Source organism: Amaranthus tricolor, chromosome 1 (genome assembly GCF_026212465.1).
Source record: "Amaranthus tricolor cultivar Red isolate AtriRed21 chromosome 1, ASM2621246v1, whole genome shotgun sequence".
Classification (NCBI taxonomy): Eukaryota; Viridiplantae; Streptophyta; class Magnoliopsida; order Caryophyllales; family Amaranthaceae; genus Amaranthus; species Amaranthus tricolor.
In genome coordinates, this window is record NC_080047.1 from 3,623,826 (window position 1) to 3,645,321 (window position 21,496).

The window sequence follows — 21,496 nt, forward strand, 5'->3', positions numbered from 1 at the left end:
AGTCACAAAATCTTCCAAAACTCTCAACTTTTAATTAGGTCCCAAATCATGGAAAAAAATAGTAGAAAATAAAGTTGATTGTACCGCACTTAAATTCTGATTTTTTTGCTGCATGTAAATTCTATTTGGAGCACTTGCACCTACATGTTAAATTTTGATTCAATCGAAAACTGACTTAGAATGTGATTGAAAATTAGTATGTCAAAATTTCCTGTCATAAAAAATGATTCGATCCAAACACGGAAAAAATTCGGTTAAACGCAATCAAAATTCAAACCTACCTGTTACTTGTTTTTAGTTTCACATTAGTATTTTCATTTTTATCAATATTCTTAATTTTACGTTATCAATTTTATTTTGGACCCATTTCAAAACAAAATATTATATATATTTTGAAAAAAATTAATGATATATAAGGGAAAAAAAAAAATTAAAGTCAACAAACTGTTGAATTAATTTGAACGTGTACTAAACCCGATAGAGTCAGACTTGACCCCTAATTAACCCGAAGGAAAATGATCCAATTGATTGATCATTTTGATAGCTGTACTTGCACCACATAAACACAATCTTATTGAAGTTGAATTTGTACAATTGTACCCATGGACACTATTAAATGCAATGTCATTGAGTTGAGCAACTTTCTACAACAAGCCACAAATTAAAGATACAATAATGGTCAAGCTAATAACTACTCTTGGTCCATATGAAATTTTAAAAATTAATGGGTTAAAGATTTAATCTTTAACCTTTAATTTGAATCAATCTCTTACAAGAGTGTGTCTAATCATTAAGTTACATATTTTAATTGTAATAGTACTACAATATTTTGCATTTATATGATGGCCCAAAAAATTTTAAGCGATCAAGCTCCATTCGGTCTTTATTATGGTCCGTCCATGATTATAATTATATGAATAAGATTTAAAGAGAGAAAAAAAAAATTATAAAGATAAAAGGATAAGAATCAAAGAACGTAACAAGGATATCACTCAAATAAAAATATTATAAAATAAAAAAGATAAATTAAAATAAAAATATTGAGAAACTGATAGATACACTAAGAGTAACCTGTGTAGCCACCTCTTGTACAATTTTTAACCATATGCTTTTTTGTGACTTGTTAGAATATAATAGTGTAATTGTTCACATACCATAAAACTTTTCTCAAACTACAACAAATCCATATATAAATATAATCATTATTTAGAGATCATGAACATCCAAATTCTCCATGGCACATACATTAAAAATGGTACAACATGCATAAATACAAATAGAACTATGTGAAAAAACCAACATTAAAATGCTAAGAAATTCTTAATTAGAAATAATAAAATAATAATTATTTTTCATGATATGAGGTATTTCACCAACTTTTCAAAATTAGAATGAGATGAACCACCATGTCTTGTAGCTTCCAATGCTTTCCTCTTCCATTCACCAACATTCCTCCTAGTTTCCTTCCCTTTCTCCCCTTCCATCATCTCTTTTACTAACTCTTCAATCTTTTCTTTCCTCACCTCTCCTTCCTCCATTTCCACCCCAATCTTCCACTCTTGACATACATATAAACAATTCAATTGTTGTTCAGCAAAAAATGACCAACAAATCATGGGCATTTCCGCGCTCATACTTTCCAGAATCGAGTTCCATCCACTGTGAGTTAAAAAAACCGCAACAGAAGGATGCTTCAACACTTTCTGTTGTGGACACCAACTCGAAATAAACCCTCTATCCTTAATCTCCTCCATGTAATCACTACTCAAAATATTTGATAATTCTCCTTCAACAAGATTAGATCTAATAACCCACAAAAAGGGATAATTACTATTTGCTAATCCCCATGCAAACTCCTCTAATTGCTTAGGAGTTAAGATAGCTAAACTCCCATAATTAACATAAATGACTGATTTTGGACTTCTTTTATCCAACCATTCTAAACAACTCAAATCTTCCTTCCATAAATTTGTTTTAAAAGGGAGAATTTCATGATCATTTGGTTGTTGACATAGCATTAAGAAAGGGCTAATTGTGAAGAGATTAGGTATGTTCATGGGTTTGATAGCTTCTAAAGCTTTGAGTTCAAGATCATCAAATGTGTTAAGAATTAGGGCTTTGGTAGTTAAGAATCTTCTCCCTGCTTCTGCAGTGAAGTTGAACAATGTGTCATTTGGATCAGTTGTTCGAATGAATGTAGGAAGATGCTTCAGTTTTGTCTCTTTGATTAGCCCAGGAATCCAATCTGCTGGTGTATTAAGATACCCATTTGTAAGGCAGCTTTCATCTAACAAAACACATTGAATAGGAAGGATTAGTATTTGAAAAATTACCAAAACTAAGGGTTAAGGGCTCCACATTTATCTTTTAATCTGTTTCATGTAATTTGTAACTTTTTATTTTGGAAATGACCCCTTATTAATCTTTCAAACATTTTACTTATCTTTCATTACTTTGTACTCCACGTGTTAAATATTTTATCAAATTCAATCCAAAACCAAACAAAATTATAATTAGGTTTATATATATATATATATATATATATATATTTCATGATATACCACTGAGTTTCTTTGATATTGACCATATACCACACGAAATGTTTTAATTCACCATATACCATTGAGTTTACGTCCGTTAGCACAAAATACCATTAATGATAACTGCCGTCAGTGTGCCGTTTGTGGTAAATTATCAGTATGCCCTTACGCATTCAATTGGGTGCCATTCTTAGGCTTGACTTCCACAAACACAACGTATTTCTTCAAAAAATTGATCCTCCATCTTTCTTCTTCTCCATTCAAGAAACTTTATATTTGTCTTCATTGATCTAGAACCCTTAAAATCCATCAAAAATCCTTAAAATTCTTAAAATCGATTTGTTGTAAAGTGAATTGCAAGTTTGTGAAGTGATTTAGAACCCAAACACAGGTGGTTGTGACTGAATTTCGCACAAAGTTCGCTAATTCGGTGGATTAAGCATACGCAAGGTATTACTATCCTTATCCATTTGCATTTCGAGTTCTGATTTTGTATTTTTTTTGCAAAATTGAGTTAGGGTTAGGGTTAAGTGTGATAAGTTGCATGCGAATTTGAATTATGCTAAAGTGATGTGTTTTTGTTTTGTATGCGATTTATAATTTGGATTGTGATGTAATGTGTTGTTGGTAAATGTTGTTGTTAGGATAAGTACAATGTGGTTGTTAGTTCGTGCTCCAGGGGGTACTTTTGATGTGAGGGTGGATGACACTAATAAGACCAATTTGATGGAGTTGATTGAGTATATGTTTGAGGATTCAGTGAAACAGAACTTATATCTCCCTAAATACTTCACCCTGTTTGTCACCAAACCTAGAACAAATCGTAAATTAGAGTTAGTTGATGATGAGGGCAATGTTGAAAATGTGGGAGTGGAATGAAGGGAATAGTGAAATTGAAGTGTTTATAGAAGAGACAAAAACGCCATCCCTTGTGTTTCAGTCTGCAGAAGCTAGTTGGGTAAAAACTTTGAAGAACGGGGCTGAAAATATTAGGGGCAAGAAAACCTAAAGAGTGGTTGAAGAAATTGATGTTGAGTCTGATGCTTGGCCTTCTGATGATAGTGAAGATGGTGATTATGAAGCTTCTGATGTTGAGGCTGATTCTGATATGGAGTTGGACAGTGAGGATGAGTACATTGTGAGAGAAGAAGATGTTCGTGATAATATACATGAGAAGACCTTTGAGGATTACTTAGATGGGTCTCATGTGTTAGACAAAATGTACAAAAATGGTAAAATCTGGTATCAATTACCATTTGGATCTATTGTTCTTGAGGAGTGGTTGATATTTAAAACCAAAACACAGTTTCTAGATGTATTCAGGGATTACTGCATACAAGAGAGCTTCTCTGTTTCAGTTGACCATGTTGACAGTAAGAGGTACATAGCAAGGTGTTTGATGAGGGATTGCACTTGGAGGATTTATGCTTTAGTTCTAAGAGACAAAGTCAGTTGGGCCATAAAGAAGCTAGAAGGAGAGCATGCAACTTGTGGGAGGTTGGAAGAGAATCCTATGATCTCTTCAGCATGGCTATGCAAACAATTGTTACAAGACTTAGAGGCAAACCTAAATGTCCCAGTTGATTTATTGCAGAGGCTGTGCATGAAAAGGTACATGATCCATGTGAAGTTGAGATTGTTATACAAAGTGAAGAGTTTAGCGAGGGAGCAATTACATGGTGGTTTTGCCGAGTCCTATCCAGCTCTTCCAAAGTATGCTGAAATGATAAAGTCCACAAATCTTGGGTCTTATGCTCTAGTTACATGGACTGACAGTTTGCAATTTAAAGCCTGTTTCATATCTTTTACAGTTCAAGTGAGAGGATTCTTAGGTGGTTGTGGACCTATCATAGGAATAGATGTTGCACATTTAAATGGGTATTACAAAGGGGTTATGCTCACTGCAGTTGCAATAGATGGGAATAATGAGATCTTTGTGTTAGTCTATGGGATTGTTGACACAGAGAGCATAGATTCCTGGACTTATTTTTTCAGAAACTTGAGGTGCTTGTTTGCTCAGTATGAATCTTAGAAGGATGACTGGACTTTTATCAGTGACAGGATGAGGGTAAGTTTTTTTGAGATTTGAAGCTGTTTATTAACTTAGTCTTATTTTTTAGGGGGTTGAATCAGCTTTGTTTAAGGTGTTCCCAAGAGCTACCAAGAGAATATGCTGCCAGCATTTGTACTCAAATTACAAGGCTGCAGGATGGAGTGGGGCAACATTTCATAAGATGTTTTGGATTGCGGTAAATGCCTACAATGAGTACGTTTTCGAAAAAGTTATGTCCAAGATAAAAGAGTTTGATGCAGCAGCATATGACTATCTTAAAAAAGTAGAAGAGCAGTGGAGTGTGCACATGTTTGACACGACAGTTTGTTATGATCTTAACACAACAAACTTTGTAGAGTCATTCAATGCAATAACAAAGGCCAACATGGACATGCCTGTGTTGACATTGCTGGAAGGTAAATTTGTGTCCCTGTTTTGCTCATTTAAATGCAAAAAAATTGTTGTTTCTTACTGTGATTTTTTTTTTGTTTTTTGAATAATTAAGATGTCAGGAATTGGTGCATGAAAAGGATGGGTTCCAGGTTCAATGTGCCAGAAATTGCACCACCCTAAGGGAAAATAAATGCTGGCAGGCCACCTAAGCAAATGAGAAGAGTTGCTCATGAAGCAAAAAAAGGAAAGAGGCATAAGAATAACAAATGCAGCCTATGCAAAAAACTAGGCCACAATGTAGTGACATGCAAGGCAAAAAAGGCATCATCAAAGAAGGCAGCACATGCAGCTTCCTCTTCACAACAAGGCAACACAAAGGGAAAGAGAAATGCTGCTACTTAGCATTGTTTAGTGTCATTTTTTTGGTGAACAGTGTTTATTGTCAAGTTATTTTTGAACAAAATGTTAACTACTTGGTTTGTATGACACTTCTTTTGTTTATCATAATTCCAATGGCTATATTTTTAAAAAAAATGGTATTTGAAGCAAATAAAAAAAGTAAATGGTATACAGTGAATTATTAATTTACCACAAACGGCAGTTGTCATTAATGGTATTCTGTGCTAACGGACGAAAACTCAATGGTATATGGTGAATTAGAACATTTTGTGTGGCATATGGTGAATTTCGAAGAAACTCAATGGTATATAACGAAATATTCGATACACACACACACACACACACACATATATATATATATATATATATATATATATATATGTACACACACACACACACATATATATATATAGGGGAAGGATCCATTGAGAAGGGTAAGAAGGACTCTACACCTTTTATTTCACTAAAATAAAAAAATCTATGGTCACGATTGAGCTAAAAACTCATAATTGTAAAAGTAACTATGTTACACAAAAAGGTAACGATGAAATAATTTTTAAAATGTTCTTAATTTATAACATAGTATCTTTTTTTGTATATATAGTAACCAAACAAAATCAAACAAAAATCTTTCTCACCCTTCTCATTTTAAAATTCTTCTTATTTGATCATATATATATATATATATATATATATATATATATATATATATATATATATATATATATATATATATATATATATATATATAAGCTCAAATGATTGCAGGAGTATTTGGGGAAAATTTGAAAAAAATAAGACAATTGAACAACTTTTTTCCCAAAATAAGCTCCGTGAAAACTTAATTCCCAAAATAAGCGTTCGTACATCCAAACCTAGGTTTGGTAAGAGTCGCCGTTAGAAAGACAAAAAAATAATAATAAAATAAAACCCATAAGTCGCTGTTAGTAACAACGACTTTAAGGTTAACTGGTCAACCCCTTTATCTCGTAGGTTGGAATGAGGAAGTAACTGAGAACTGAAAACTTAAAATTCAATAAGTCGCTGTTACTAACAGCGACTTAAAAAAAAATTCTTTTTTTTTAATTCGCTGTTTGTAAGAGCGACTTAAGTTTTTTTCGTTATTTCAGTTACTTCCTCATTCCAACCTACGAGATTAAGGAGTTGACTGTCAACTCCTTAAGTCGCAGTTAGTAATAGCGACTTAGGCTTTTATTTATTTATTTATTTTTTATTTTCGTTGTTAGTAACAGCGACTTACACCAAGCCTAGGTTTGAATGTACGGACGCTTATTTTCGGAATAAAGTTTTCACGGAACTTATTTTTGGAATAAAGTTGTTCAATACTCTTATTTTTTTCAAATTTTCAATTTGGGTGTTATGTTACCTTTGAAAGAGAAGTGGCCCCTATTGACAAGCTCATCATTCTGCATAAAAGAAATCATAGCAGCAGCACCAGAAGTGAAAAGAGTGACCCATGGAATACCCAATTCATTAGCAACTTCATGTGCAAAGTACATAAATGTATCAATTATCATACTCTTAACCTTAGGAATATCAGGAGAACACTCAATCTTCTTCAAAACTCTCCTAAAACCCTCAGCTGGGACCCCGGAAACAAGCCCACGACACAAACCCGGCAAGTCTAACACGCCGCGCTTGTTATCAGACGGCAACCCATCAGGAATTGTTTCCACAGAGAAGTCATGTAAGCCTTGTAGAGAAGATGAGTTTGCGGCGAGCCTGGCAGCATCAAACTCAGTTAGAACCATGGTTATGTAACAGCCTTTTGAATGTAGGAGTTTTGCTAGTTGCATCATTGGGTTTATGTGCCCTTGTAATGGTGTTGGAAGACATACTATATGAGGTTTTTGGGTTGCCATTGTAGTAGAAATTTGTTGTATTTTGATCACGTGTTAATAATAGTATATGGCTATTTGGGGTTCTGAGGACATCGTTTATAATGGTGGAAGAGAGATATTCATAGTACGTTAAGGCATTCAATGAATGGCCAGCTAAGGCAATAGTGATTTCCTTTTTGAAAGACGCACAAATCATGTGGTTGATATTCTTCTTATATTTTTCGCTAAATATTTTACATGGAAAACAAGGGATGAATAAGATTAAGAGAAAGTTTAAAATAGACTTGATGCACATTAATTTATTGTGCACCAATACTCACTATATACACTCACTCTTGATCCACTCCACTAGCCTATTAAGCACGCTATTTTAGTGTGCACTAAGTATACTCAAGATTTTCTCGTTTTATCAGGAATGATAAGATTGGCGAGTAAAAAGTGATAAGATAAAAAATATTTAGGATTTTCAACCAAAAGCTTAAGTCTTTGATTGAGTTAGTTCGATAACATGTTATAAAGACCGACAATATATTATATATCCTGTCAAAAAGGTGAGAGATGAGAGATAGAGCGCACTAGAGAATTATAAGAAAGAAAGGGGTCAAATGGAGAAATTGGCTAGGACATCTTTATTAGAGTTGTAGTTGGATTCTCAATTATTTTAAGATTATGTTTGGAAATAGTCAATTATTAAATTATAAATGAAGAATTTAAGAATTATAAGGTATGAAAAGTCAATTTCAAATCTTCAACTTAACTGTTTTACGACAATGATGAAATTGAAATAAATTCAAATATAAAATTTTTTAATTTGTCAAACTCTAAATTTATGCAATTCTAAATTTGCAAATAAAATTATTGTTTTTCAAACATAGCATATATAATATTAATTTAATGTATTTTTTTACGTGTAGAAAAACTATTCGATCTAAATATATGATTTCAAAAACAAATCAAACACATAATTTCCAAAACTAGTCAAACACAGCACACGAAAAGTCTTACACCACCAATCTCTACTAATAGTGTGAAAACTTAAGAGTAGCATACCGTATTTAAAAACATAAAACATTTTCAAACAAGAAACAAACGTAGGCATACACTTTTTAGGAATTGGACTGTGTGGAACGAACAGCTCCGCGCACAATATTCATCACAAAAACTCAAAGAGTTAATGTACAACTGCCCACTCAATACATTTCTATTCCTCTGTTTCGTTAAATTTACTGTTCTCTCTGTTCCAAAATACTTACGATATTTCTGTTTTTACGCAATAGCTCAATTTTTAATATTTTTAATTATGTATAATAAAAAATTATAAAAATTTAATATTAATAATCTTTACATTGAGAGGAATCAAATAAAATTCTAATTGACTTTGTTTTAACTTACTATATATTAAAAATTAATCACAAATTAAGGGTGATAGAGCATCATTATCATCCTACCCAGTATATTCCGCTCTTAGAAAGCTAAGGCCAGGGTCTGGGGAGGGAAGAACGGCGGCAACTCATACCCATAAAGGAGAGCGCGACCAAAGAAGTCCCCTGACTCCAGAAAGATAAATAGACGCGAAAAACACAAGTAAAACAACTTAAAGGCCTATAGATAGAAGGACCACTACAAAAGAAAACAAAGAACTAAATAGAAAGAAAACGGTAAGGGCAAGAGGTTGAGGGCACTAAGAGGTCAAAGGACGAACATCAGTAATCTAAGACGTGGATATGATGTCTCCAACTGCTTCTATCCCTAGTCAGGTTCTCAGAGAGGTTTAACTCCTGCAAGTTTACTCTTATTTGCTCATCTAAAGTTCTCTTTGGTCTACCTCGACTCCTCTTACTATCTACTATAATGCTTTCTACCCTCCTCACAGAGCGTCGAAAGTCTTCCTCTGCACATGACCAAACCACCTCAATCTATTCTCTCGCATTTTTTCAGATATAGGGGCTACCCCTAGTTTGTCCCTAAACTCTTGGTTCCTAATTCTATCCATCAAAGTGTGCCCACAAATCCACCTCAGCATACGCATTTCTGTAACTTTCATTTAATGTTCGAAAATCTTCTTTACAGGCCAACGTTTGGTCCCATATAGCAAAGCAGGTCTGATTGCCGCTCGGTAGAATTTTCCTTTTAACTTTCTTGGGACATAACACTGCGGTGGCTGCTCGCCACTTAAGCCAACCCGCATGTATACGATGCTTTATATCCCCATCAATATCCCCCATCCCTTTGAATGATCGATCCCAAATATTTGTACCTGGTTGTGCTCTTAACTACTGTATCATCGATGGACACCTCTGTTTCACCTACCGGTGATGTCCCGCTAAAGTCACATTCCAAAAACTCGGTCTTCGTACGGCTGATGCGCAAACCTTTACCTTTTAAAGTTTCCCTCCACTTATCCAATTTGTTACTAACCTTCTCTCTAGTTTCTACTACCTGCACTATGTCGTCCGTGAATATCATGCACAATGGCACTGTCACCCAAATAGATTTAGAAATCTCTTCCATTATGATAGATGAATAGTGTTATATTTGCAACATTGCAAGTAATTTAAAATGAAAGAAGTACCTCAAACGAGAAATTTAAATGTTGTAAACTTAATGGGATAAAAGCAATAACTAATTTTTGTATGATGTTAGTTTGTTTTTTTCATTTCAAAATTTGCGAGTTATTAGTGGAAAATAAGAAAAAAAAAAATCAATTGAATGCAAATAAAAGAACTGTGTAATTAGATAAAATCACGGAGAGAAAAAAAATATAAGATCATAAAGAAAAAAAATATAGCAAAATTAATGGAAGAGAAAAAAAAAATAAAAAGTATATAAATTGAGTGAAATGGAAGACTAATTGCAAGAAGAGGCAAAATTGCTTGCTATTTGTTACGGCCCGCCTTAGTAGAAAAATGAGGCAAAGATCTACTCCCTCCAATTCAGCCTAAATGTCACATTTTACTTTTCATGGATTTTAATGTGAGTTAAAATGGGACCCTTAGGGTAAGAGAAAATGATGTTATGAGTTTTTAATGACTGAATTAGGGAATTAATGATTCCCTCCAAATTTGAATGTATTTGTTGGAATATTAAATTGGTGAATATTTTTCACATTCAAAAGTGGATAATTTTTTTTAATAGCCGAAAATTACGTAGTTCGGGTTAATGACCTAAAATACATACGTCCTATAATTACAACATACACTTAGTCCGGAAAAAAAAAATTACATAGTTCGATTACTTAATCTCGTCCAGCCTTCTCAAATCTTCAACAGTCTCGGTGTAGTTTAAATCTTTGTTGATCATGTTGGTGCGGATTTTTTTGCGGTCTTCGACTTCAGATTTTGAACGTCAAAAAAAAAATCGATGCATTAAACTTCTCATAAATTGCCACCATATGGTAAACAACCAAATTTTTATTACTCAAGAGCCTGCCAAAACACTAGTGGAAAAAACGTTTTTTGCTGCGGTTATTTTGCCATTATTTGCTGCGGTTTTGGCCCCCAGCAATAGTGATAGCAGCAAATGTCCTTTTTAAATGCTGCGGTTCAAAACCGCAGCAAATAAGTGCATTATTTGCTGCGGTCATGGGCAAAAACCGCAGCAAATAAGGAGGGTTATTTGCTGCGGTCAGGGGCAAAACCGCAGCAAATAAGTGTGCATTATTTGCTGCGGTTTTGCCCCTGACCGCAGCAAATAACTCTATTTTTTTTTTTCGTTTTATACTCATAATATTCCAATAATAATGTACATTATAATAACAATGATTAATCCAATAATAAATCAAATGATAATCACAAATAATCACCAAAAATCTCTTTGTAATAATAATCCAATATTAATAATATGTACGTACATATATATATAATATACATTAAAGTTATATAGTAATTAAAATCTAATACACAGAACCAATTGGAGCTCAGTGACCAGCAACACCACCTCTCCCAAACAGGTAATCGGAAAAGTCATCCACGCTTACAGAATTTTTGGTGCTTGGTGTACTACACGTGCCCTCTTCTGAGTAGCTGAACAAGGAGGAGACCTCACTTGATGAATCCACCCTTGATTGACGCTGCATCACCAAAGGATCAACACCAACATCTGAACCACTATGCCTGATCTTAGGCATTCCATATTTCTGGGAATGACCAGCAGAACCAGCTGCAAAATTCATAACACCAAGCTTGCCATCATAAAAACTCCTGACAGATGATGGCATTCTTGGAGTGTTCCTGCAGTAAATTGTTTTCGAGATAAGTGTGCTTCCACCAAAAATAGTCTCAATTAGAAAACTATCGGATGCTTGAATATTCAAAGAGACAAATGCCACAATTCCACACAAACCATAGTTGTACTACTAGAACCATAAGCGAGTTATACACAAATGACTATTTACTTGTAAGCATTCTCTTTTCTGTTTTTTGCTTTTCCTCTAAGAAATTTCATTGAGTTCCTAATGCCCTCCCTCTACTTCTACATAAACATAATATAGAATCAGGTTAAATTAAATACATCCTAAACATGGTGGAATTTTAAGTAGTGAATGAGCAAATTAATGTCTACTTTGTTCATTACATTTGTGTTCCCATAAAACTAAGGAGAAAGCTCTCATTCTCATGCATGGTAAATCCAACAGAAGGTTAGATTACAAAGTTTGTTTCTCTTCCTCATCCTATTATGGCAAGTCCAGATAAAAAGCAGTAAAAGCAAACAATATCAGTACTGTTTCACTTGTAATAAGTTATTTTACTTTAAGTAAGCTAAATTTTTCTAACATATCTTGTGGGAAGAAGTAATTTCAAAAATTGTATCTTCCATATCTAAAAGCATCACCAAGCTATGAATATTAAAAATAAAGTTAACACTTCAATTAGATTTGAGCATTTGCAATTATGAATGAAATTTCATAAATATAGTGCAAGAAAATACAAACCAACATCAAAAAATCCACAAAATAAAGGAAGAGCACAAAACCAATTTGTTGGAAGGTTAAGCTGCCAACACTCAACAACATAAGGTTCTTGACTAGCAGAAACAAATACAGAGAAAATAATGGGATCTGAACAAGCAACAAGATTACAAAAGCAATTAACTCACACCAAATCATCTACATTCAGAAGGAACAATATATTATGATCTAAAAATTACTCTAAATCACAAAAATAAAGCAAAATGAAACTCACATTTCAACCTTCCAAAAACCCTTAATTAACCCTCCTCTACAATATCACAAAATCATAGTCTACTACTTAGTATCTAAATTTAATAAGGTAGCAATTCAAAAATCACTAATTAACAAACCACATTTTTAACTAAATTACTAAATTAAAAGTGAAACAATAAAAATATAAACTTGCAAATTTACAAAACAAATAGAAATTACCTTGATTTCGTGGGTTATGTAATAATCTACAAAGAAAAAAAAAATTAGCACTAATTTTCAAATGTATTATATTGAACTTGCAGTTTAATTTTCAAATGTATTACCATGATTTTCGAAGTTTGAAGTTTAATTTGATAATGAACAAGAACGGTTTTGAAGAAATGATGATGAACAAGAGCAGTACTGTTTATGAAAGAGCAGTACGATAATGAACAAGAACGCGTTTGAAGTTAATGAATGAAGGACAATGGAACGAAGGGTTTTTGCGTTCGAAATCTGGAATGGAACGAAGGAGAATGAAGGAATTACTGTTGTTCGTTTGTGCGTTTAAAGTTAATGAACGAAGGAGCGAGAATGGAACGAAGGTTTGTGCGTCTGGAATGGAATGAAGGAATGAAGAAGAGAACAGAAGCTTAAGGGAAGGCGAGAGAACAGAAGCTTAAGGGTTTTATATTATGAACCCTATTTGCTGCGGTCAATAGGATAAACCGCAGCAATTAATGCTGCTGAATCAATTAAGGTTAAAGGATTATTTGCTGCGGGTGGTGAAGAACCAGAGCAATTGCAAGCTTTATTTGCTACGGGCATGAAACAAACCGCAGCAATTGAAGGTGCACATGTGTATTTGCTGCGGTCGAGGCACAAAACCGCAGCAATTAAGGGTTCTTTTTTTTTTCTAATTCTTTTTTCTAGTTATTGCTGCGTATATACAAAAACCGCAGCAAATGATAAGCAACAAATATGTTTTTTTCCACTAGTGAAAGGAGCTCAAAGAATAGAAAGGGGGGGAATTGGAGACCAAACCAATACTGTAACACCCCGTATTTTATCGGGTTTTAAAAATAAACTAAACAAATAGATATTATTAAATTAAATTATTTTACATAGATAATTATAAGAAATAAAGTAAGTTAAGTTTTAACGGTAACGTGTTTTACCGTGTATGTTGAAATGGGGAAGGGTGGTTGGTTGGAGGGAGTAAGGGAGGAGTTTTGTAAATCCACTCATAAGTGTGCATTATGGCACAATTAATTGATTTCTTTTAATTGCCTTTTTATTCAATTTCTTTCATCATTCCTATCATTTGCAAGTGAGAAAAAAATCATAAAAATTTTCTCTTCTTGCTCCTTTATTCGGCTACATTAAAAAAAAAAATTTTTAAGGTTCTTTTGTTGTTTAAGTGGGTGTTCAATCCAACCTTTTAATCAAAGGGTAAGTTAGATTAAAACAAAGATTTTATTTATAAAATTGGGTTGTTATTTATAAATTTTATTTATAAAATTTTCTGTGATGAAATTTATTTGTTTTTGTTGTTCCATCCAATCTTTTGATCAAAGGGTTAAGTTTAGTTGAATTGTTAAGTATAGATTTTATATATAAGATTTATAGGATGAATCATATTTTATGTATGATGATATCCTATGACTTTTAGGAGGATTGAGTATTTTTTTTATAATTTTCTCTAATAATCCTTTAATAAATTTTAATTTGTTAAAAGGATTAAGTTATGTTTCTTTTATAAAAAAAGATATATATAAAAAAAAACCTCTCTTGATTTATATTCTTTAACAAAGTTTAAATTCGTTATAAGAATTAAGTTTATATTGATATTTAAATAAATTTCTTTTACGATCTACATTTCTCTAACTAAATTTCAATTTGTTAGAAGAAATTTAAATGGTATGGATCAAGTAATGTAGTTATCCAAGAATTTATAAATCCTTTAGCAAAATTTGATTTGCTTGAGGGATTGTGTTTATATATATGTCTTGATTCAAAATGGTGATTTGGTTTTATTCTCTACAAAATTTTAATTTGTTAAGAGAATTAAGCATTTAATTTAATTATCATAATTTATGAAATATTAAGTTTTCTTGAAGGATTTTGTGGATGGGCATGTTTTTTTTTTTTTTTTTTTTATTTGATGGCTTTTATGCTTTGATGATGGGGTTTTGTGTATTAATATATGTGTGGAAATATCAAGTGGTTGTGTGATGGAAAAACTTGTCTTGTTTGTTTTATCTTAATAGTTGTGAATTTGTTCTTGTTAGATTTATTTGGTCATGAGATTAAAAGGGTTTAATAATTTGAATAATGTATATATATATATATATATATATATATATATATATATATATATAATTATAAAATAATAGAAAATTTCGGACAACAGCTGCTGCCTCGGCATTGGCGCCCGATCCGAAAATGTTGGGCGTGTTTCGTTGTTGTTTTATGTACCCAATGTGTTAAAAACTCGTTAAACGCTTTAAATAATTAAAAATAGTAATTGGATGTTAGAAATTATGAAATTTGGTAACCAAGGTAACTGATGCGTTCCGGACGCAATGGTGAAGTTGGACTTTTCATTTGAATTTTCTAAACTGTCCGTAATGGCCATTTAAGTTTCTGGTTAAAATTTAAAGTTTGGAACTATTGGAAATTGGATGAAAGCATTTAAAATTATCAAGTCTTAGTAATATCTTAGTAGTATGGAATGGATTAAATGTGTAAACACGTTCTAATACGTGATCGTTTTGTGTGTATGTTATTTGGGACCTCGATTCATAAGAGGGTGAAAATTCTGTCGTGCTTGGACATCGTTTGTTTGCAGCGCTTAATGGTACACGCTTAGACCATACTGTTTATGTGGTTGTGCAAGTAGTGTTGATTCATTTCTAATCGAGGCATTGTAAATCACATAAGGATTAGACATCTCAAATAATTTGAAAGAAGTTACTTGGAAGTTGAGGATTTATGTGTCTGTTACCCAAAGGGGTTAACGTTTTGGTTTGAATTATTACAATTATTGTTCCCATGACAGTTTTGGATCATTACGGTCACCATGGGGGTATGCATACTTTACCTCTGACGACCCGCACAGGACGGGCAACGTCTTAGGTCGGTGGTTGCCTTGGGATTAGCTATCCCAAGTGTATTCCTCCAAAAGGATTGTAATTTTTTTATTGAACGACCCGAACAGGACGGGCTACGTTACAAGTTGGGATTATCTAGTAATGAATGTATTAGAGCCTTTGCTTGCTAGGATGAACACATTGCTTGTATTCAACCTGTTTGACAATTGTATGTAGTCTCTGACGTGTATTGGAATTGTTCTTTGGAACTTGCTACTTGTTGTCAACGACGACTAGCAGGTTGATTGCAGGTGGGGACTGGAGTGAGGACTCAACCTAGGACCCGTTATCATCAAGACAACGTTTTCTTATGTAATAAAATAATGAGTAGTAGCAATTTCAATTATGTAACAAAATTTTAGTTCCGTTTCGTTTTCGTTTCGTTATTTCTGCTTAATTCTATTTAGAGGCCAATAGGCTCTCGAGATGTAAGATAGGATTTTTCGTAGGTTTGCTACCATCGTATGTTTTATTCTGTTTATTCATATTCCTTTATCGATGGAACGTTGACGATCCTAGAGAAGATGTTTCTTTAGTGTCCGCTATGTGAACCGGGATCATGTTTTTATATGATTTTCCGGGTCACTTAAGCCGGGCCGTTACAAATATAGTCCATAACCAAAGAGCACATGAGATCAATGCTCATCACTAATGTCATACCCACAATAAGAGCAAAGTGGCCAAACGGAATGTTAAAGCACATTTTCATTCAACAAGATTATGCAAAGCCACACATAGCAGATAATGACGAGGAATTCACGGAGGAGGCAATGAAAGATGATTTTTTTATACAACTTGTACAACAACCACCAAATTCACCTGACATGAATGTATTAAACCTAGGTTTTTTTAGGTCAATTTAGGCTTTGCAATATCAAAATGTAGCCTACGATGTACCATAATTACAAAGTGCTTTGAACAATGCCTTTGACAATCTAAGTGCACAATGTTTGAGATTTGTATTCATTACATTACAATCTTGCATGATTGAAACCATGAAAAGGCAAGGGGGTATTGACTACCACATCCCACACATGAACAAAACAAAGGTTGCTAGGGAGGGGACATTGCCTGACTATCTTAGTGTGGACAAACAATTAGTAGTTGAATCTCTTCAACATTTATTCACAAGAATGAGTTCAGAGACAATGAATCAATTGATTGACATGATAGGGTATCAAGGGGGTCTTGATGAAGCCCAAAGTAATGATGCACAATAGTAATACCACATAACTAGAACCAGAAACTAAAACAACAATATTTAATTTTTTGTAAAGGAAGGCCAATAGGAAGCACAAATCTCAGGGCAGAACAAGAACCAACAGAACTGTAACCAGAAACTACAACAACATCAGTCGTTTTTGTGTAAAGGAAGGGCAACAAGAAGCACAAATACAACAAAACAAGAATCAACAGAACTGGAACCGAAAAGTACAACAACAACAAACAATTTTTTTTAAAGGAAGGGCACCAGGAAGCAGAAATAGAACAAAACAACAACCAACATGACAACGGTAAATGCAAAACCCAAAACAACAGAAAGGAAAAACCACTCACCAAGTGAAGCGTAAAACTCATGTATTTTTTGGAAAAATTTTTGAGATCTTGAAAATGGGATGTTTTAGATATAAACAACAAGTTTAAAAATTTTGATGTTGTTTAAAATGAAACATTTGTACTCATGTTTACAGTAATGAAAAAGTGGTTATTTGTTACAAAGCTCTCAGATCATTGTTAATGTGAAATCATTGAGCAAAAATGGAGAAATATGATAGTGAGAATTACTACAAGAAAAAGGATGTTTAGTAACAAATTTTTTTTCCATGCGTATTAATGACCGTCAATTTTTATTTTGTCTCCTAAAGCAACATTTTAAGGCACAACTTCAAGAAGCCCAAGCTTCACGATGGGCCACTGTTCATGATAAATCGTGTTATAAAGTATTTATTTAGGCGACACTTTATCAAAATGTGGTCCATAATAGATTATATGATCAACAGTCGATGTGAAATAAACAATTACATTCATCCTCAGTCGAGGGGAAATAAAAATTTCTTCTTAATTTATGATTTATTTCCTTAATTAAGCCTATAAATGAACTTTTTTCCCTTGTCTCTTCCTTAACCCAAACCTGAAAATGTAAATGAATTAGAACACTACGATGCGTAGATTTTAATTAAAAAATATAGTCAAATAGAATCTTGTTTGTATTGTCTAAAGGCATATTTTCATTATATCAAATTTTTATATTTTTTTATTTAAGAATAATTTAAGATATAAATAATCAAAATTACGCATTAGACTGTGTAAAAAGTAATACTCCCCCGTTCTTTAAAAAAGATCTCATTTGTTATTTTGAGTTGTTTCATTTGTTGTTCCTACAAAGAATCTTTCTATTTATATTATAAATTTTGGTCAAAAATAACCTTATTCATTCTTATTTTAATATTTTGATAATGCTTATGATCCTACATATCTTCCACTAACTTCAATTTAACATTTTTATATTCTTTATGGTCCTCACATGTATTCCACTAACTTTATAAAAATAATTTTTTATTAGTTGTGGCCCTCATATTTTTCCACTAACTTTCTTTTAATATTTTTTTAATGTTTATGATCCTCACTTTTCCTCCATCAAATGTTATTCACTAAAATAATATATCCACTAATAAAAGATTCTATTTATCTTAATTCCCGTGAGGATTCTTTGTGGAAACTTCATTAAGAAACGGAGGGAATATGTAGCAAGTATAATGAAATGAAGTATTTTTTCTTATTCAAATTAATTCCTATTTTTAATTTACGAAAATATACATTAAAACAAATTAAATAAAATTTCACACCAATATATATATATATATATATATATATATATATATATATATATATATATATATATATATATATATATATATATATATATATATATATATATATATTAATATATATATATATATATATATATATATATATATATATATATATATAAGTAAACTATATTAATTGACTAATAGTCAACATTATTCAGGTATAACAAGAAACAACTATTCTCAACCAAATGTAGTAAATAACAACCCATTTCTTATTTGTCGCCACCAATTTCATTTTATCGCCACCCCCCCTTGAATGAAATTACGACTTTACCCCTGAAATTTAAAAAATTACGAAAATGCCACTAAGCTTATAACTTATATAAAAACACTTCAAATCCACTCAATAACACTTTCATCACTTCCATAAAATCAAATTCTTCACATAAAATTAAGCGGAGCTAAAACTTTGGAATCGAAATCGTCAACAAAAATTCGAGGTAAGTTTTTTTTAAATCAATCCAAGGAAAAAAAAAAAAATATTGGATTCGGCCCAGTCGCACAAAACGTGCGACTGGGCCGAATCAATTTTTTTTTTTTTTTTTTTTTTTTTTAATTTTTGAAAGAGTTTGTTGTTAGTTAATGTTATTTAGTAAATGTTGTAATAATATGTATTATGATAATGTTGTTGTAAGAAGTAGTTATTGATTTACGTATTCGAAAAAGAAAAAAAAAAATAATTGAAACCGGTCGCACGAACCGGTCGCAATAAATGTGCGACTGTACAGTCGCACATTTTGTGCGACCGGTTCGTGCGACCGGTTTCCATTATTATTTTTTTTTTATTGTAATGAATTTGTTTAGTGTAATTAATTTATTAAATTTGAGTTGTTTAAATATTTATGAATATAATAATTGTTTAATTATTTGTAAATGTGAAATATTTTACGTGTTGCTTGTTTTTAATTTATTTGATTTTAAGTAATTTAAAATGTTGTCTTAATTTAAATTATGAAAATTCTAGTAAATGGCTGGAAATCAAGGTAAAGGAAAAGGGTTTTTTAGAGGTTTATTAAGCGGCAATAGATCTAGGCCTACTTTACTGAGAGGTGATCCCCATGAGAGGGGGGTTACGGGATCTGCAAGGCGAGCAAGGCAAGAACAAGCGGCCATACATAGTCAGGCCCAACGTTCAAGTACCCTAGAGCAAGTGCGTAGTCGCTTTGAGCGCCAAAGTCGCCTACATAGTCATACGGTCGGCTCAGGTGACGATGATACTGATTACGACGAGTCTCTTAGTCGGGAAGAGTCTCTTGGTCAGGATGAGTCTGCATGTCATCCTATTGATTGGACGATCGTAAGAGGCCATGCTGTTAAGTTCAAGAGTAGAGGGCAGGGCTCGAGTGGCACTTCTGATCAGGCAGGAGTAAGCCAGGCTGAGGATGCGGCTCCACGGGGGAGGAGGCGATCGCAGTCCGCGGACACAGACTGGTTAATCACATCAGCCCAGCCCGGGGGCCCTGTTGATACTACTTTAATACCCAGCTACGGTGGGCACGTAGCAAAGGCTATATTTGAGGGATCGGAGCGCACCCCTCCGATTTTGGAATGTCGTGCTCGGAAGAAAACGTTGGATTCAATCATTAGACTTCAGGACATGTCTGATGAATTGTACAGAGTGTTACCTGGTACTCCCCTTGGTCGGCTGCCGTATATAATGCACCAGCACATCGACAGTGCTCTCATTACGGCATTTGTGGAAAGGTGGCAGCCTGACACCAACACCTTCCACATGCCGTGGGGGGAGATGACCATAATGTTGCACGACGTGCAACGCATCTTGGGAATTGGCATTGACGGTTCACTTCCCGTGCAACCGTCTGATAATGAATGGCAGCTTGGCCTGGCCGGCCTTTTTGGTATGCCATTGTCGGAGCTGCGTGCGAAGGGGCACTTCACAAGCGGCAGCATTAATGTTGGTGCACTGTTGCAGCTATGCCACCGTTCTCAGTCTATGGATACTCAACGTACCGCCTACTACATGGCTATAGTAGGTTCCACGTTGCTCGTGGATAAGACTAGAGTCGGGATGCGTCCTCACCCTGTTGTTACTGTTACCGCTGATCAGGCTGATATTGCTTGGGGTGCAGTGACGCTTGCTCACATGTATCGCCAACTGGGTATGGCGACAAGGACTGGGTGCAAGACTATTGCTGGTTGCCTGACACTGTTGCAGACATGGATTTACGAGTACTTCCCAGCCTTCCGCCCCCATCCGCGTCAAGCTGACATGCCGAACAAGACAAGGGCAGAGATGTGGTCCCCGCCGAAGCCAATCCGCGAGCTGAGCAGACTGATAGACTGTAGGAGCATACTGGATGCCATGACAGAGGCACAGGTTTTGTACATGACTTCAAACTTAATTGTTTAACTTGTCAAGGGCAGAGATGTTATGTTGATTATGTATTATATTCATTGTGAGCAGGTGGAGTGGACTCCGTACTTGACTTATGATAGGTCTTTATTGAACGAGCACCCACGTACCTCGTATATCGGTGGTATCACCTGTTTCGATATCGTGGAGGTCTATTTGCCTGAGAGGACAGTGAGGCAGCTCGGTTTTGCACAGGAGATTCCCCCGGCTCCGCTGAGACCTACCCAAGCTCTGCGACCAGCACAGGGCTCCTACTCAGTTACATTCGCTTCTTCCTGTATGTTTACGGAGATGTGGAGTAGGTTCCCTTACTGTGCCCGCGTAGTGGAGCAGGCACAGCGTCGCGCATCGGTTCCATCAGAGGCTGCCCCGGATTACGTGGACTGGTTTAGAGTGTCTTCCCACTGTTTTCTCATCCCAGGTGAAGGACCTGCTGCTGCGTTTGGTGCTGCTGATAACAGAGTCGAATATGTTAGTGTTCCTAATTATGTATTTTATTTTTATGTTTCATAACATGTATTGACTTTGCAATTGTCTGGTTTTACAGTTTGCTGCTGAATTTCCAACTCGACTTGCACCATTGCTCAGGATGCCAGCTATTGCTCAAATGACGCCTCGGGAAAGAGATGCTGCTGATATGTATTTAGAGGATCTTAGAGAGTTGTTTTTCGAATGGCAAGAGTGTAGAGGGCGCAGCCCCTAATAGACAT

At 34.1% G+C, this 21,496-nt stretch overlaps 3 protein-coding genes across 3 annotated transcripts; 2 read left to right on the forward strand and 1 right to left on the reverse strand.

The window, feature by feature from the left end:
* Positions 1–434: 434 nt before the first annotated feature.
* On the reverse strand, positions 435–7,416 carry LOC130799460 (linamarin synthase 2-like). The gene is made up of 2 exons (XM_057662555.1): positions 6,773–7,416; positions 435–2,287 (listed from the first exon to the last, which is right to left on the reverse strand). Exons 1-2 carry the CDS (start codon positions 7,266–7,268, stop codon positions 1,353–1,355), a joined length of 1,431 nt encoding a protein of 476 aa, XP_057518538.1. The 5' UTR covers positions 7,269–7,416; the 3' UTR covers positions 435–1,352.
* LOC130799466 (uncharacterized) lies at positions 2,286–5,560 on the forward strand. The gene is made up of 2 exons (XM_057662560.1): positions 2,286–5,009; positions 5,099–5,560. Exon 1 carries the CDS (start codon positions 3,649–3,651, stop codon positions 4,570–4,572), a length of 924 nt encoding a protein of 307 aa, XP_057518543.1. The 5' UTR covers positions 2,286–3,648; the 3' UTR covers positions 4,573–5,009; positions 5,099–5,560.
* Positions 7,417–19,612: 12,196 nt separating the features above from the next.
* LOC130815112 (protein MAIN-LIKE 1-like) lies at positions 19,613–21,489 on the forward strand. Its single transcript, XM_057681503.1, has 3 exons — positions 19,613–20,750; positions 20,838–21,257; positions 21,334–21,489. Exons 1-3 carry the CDS (start codon positions 20,010–20,012, stop codon positions 21,487–21,489), a joined length of 1,317 nt encoding a protein of 438 aa, XP_057537486.1. The 5' UTR covers positions 19,613–20,009.
* The last annotated feature ends 7 nt before the right edge of the window (positions 21,490–21,496 follow it).

Coding starts and splice junctions, on each gene's coding strand:
- LOC130799466 (XM_057662560.1), top strand. CDS start 3,649: ATGGAGTTGGACAGTGAGGATGAGTACATTGTGAGAGAAGAAGATGTT.
- LOC130799460 (XM_057662555.1), bottom strand. CDS start 7,268: ATGGCAACCCAAAAACCTCATATAGTATGTCTTCCAACACCATTACAA. Junction 2,288..6,772: donor GGGCCACTTCTCTTTCAAAG/GTAACATAACAC, acceptor GTGTTTTGTTAG/ATGAAAGCTGCCTTACAAAT.
- LOC130815112 (XM_057681503.1), top strand. CDS start 20,010: ATGTCTGATGAATTGTACAGAGTGTTACCTGGTACTCCCCTTGGTCGG. Junction 20,751..20,837: donor ATGCCATGACAGAGGCACAG/GTTTTGTACATG, acceptor CATTGTGAGCAG/GTGGAGTGGACTCCGTACTT. Junction 21,258..21,333: donor CTGATAACAGAGTCGAATAT/GTTAGTGTTCCT, acceptor CTGGTTTTACAG/TTTGCTGCTGAATTTCCAAC.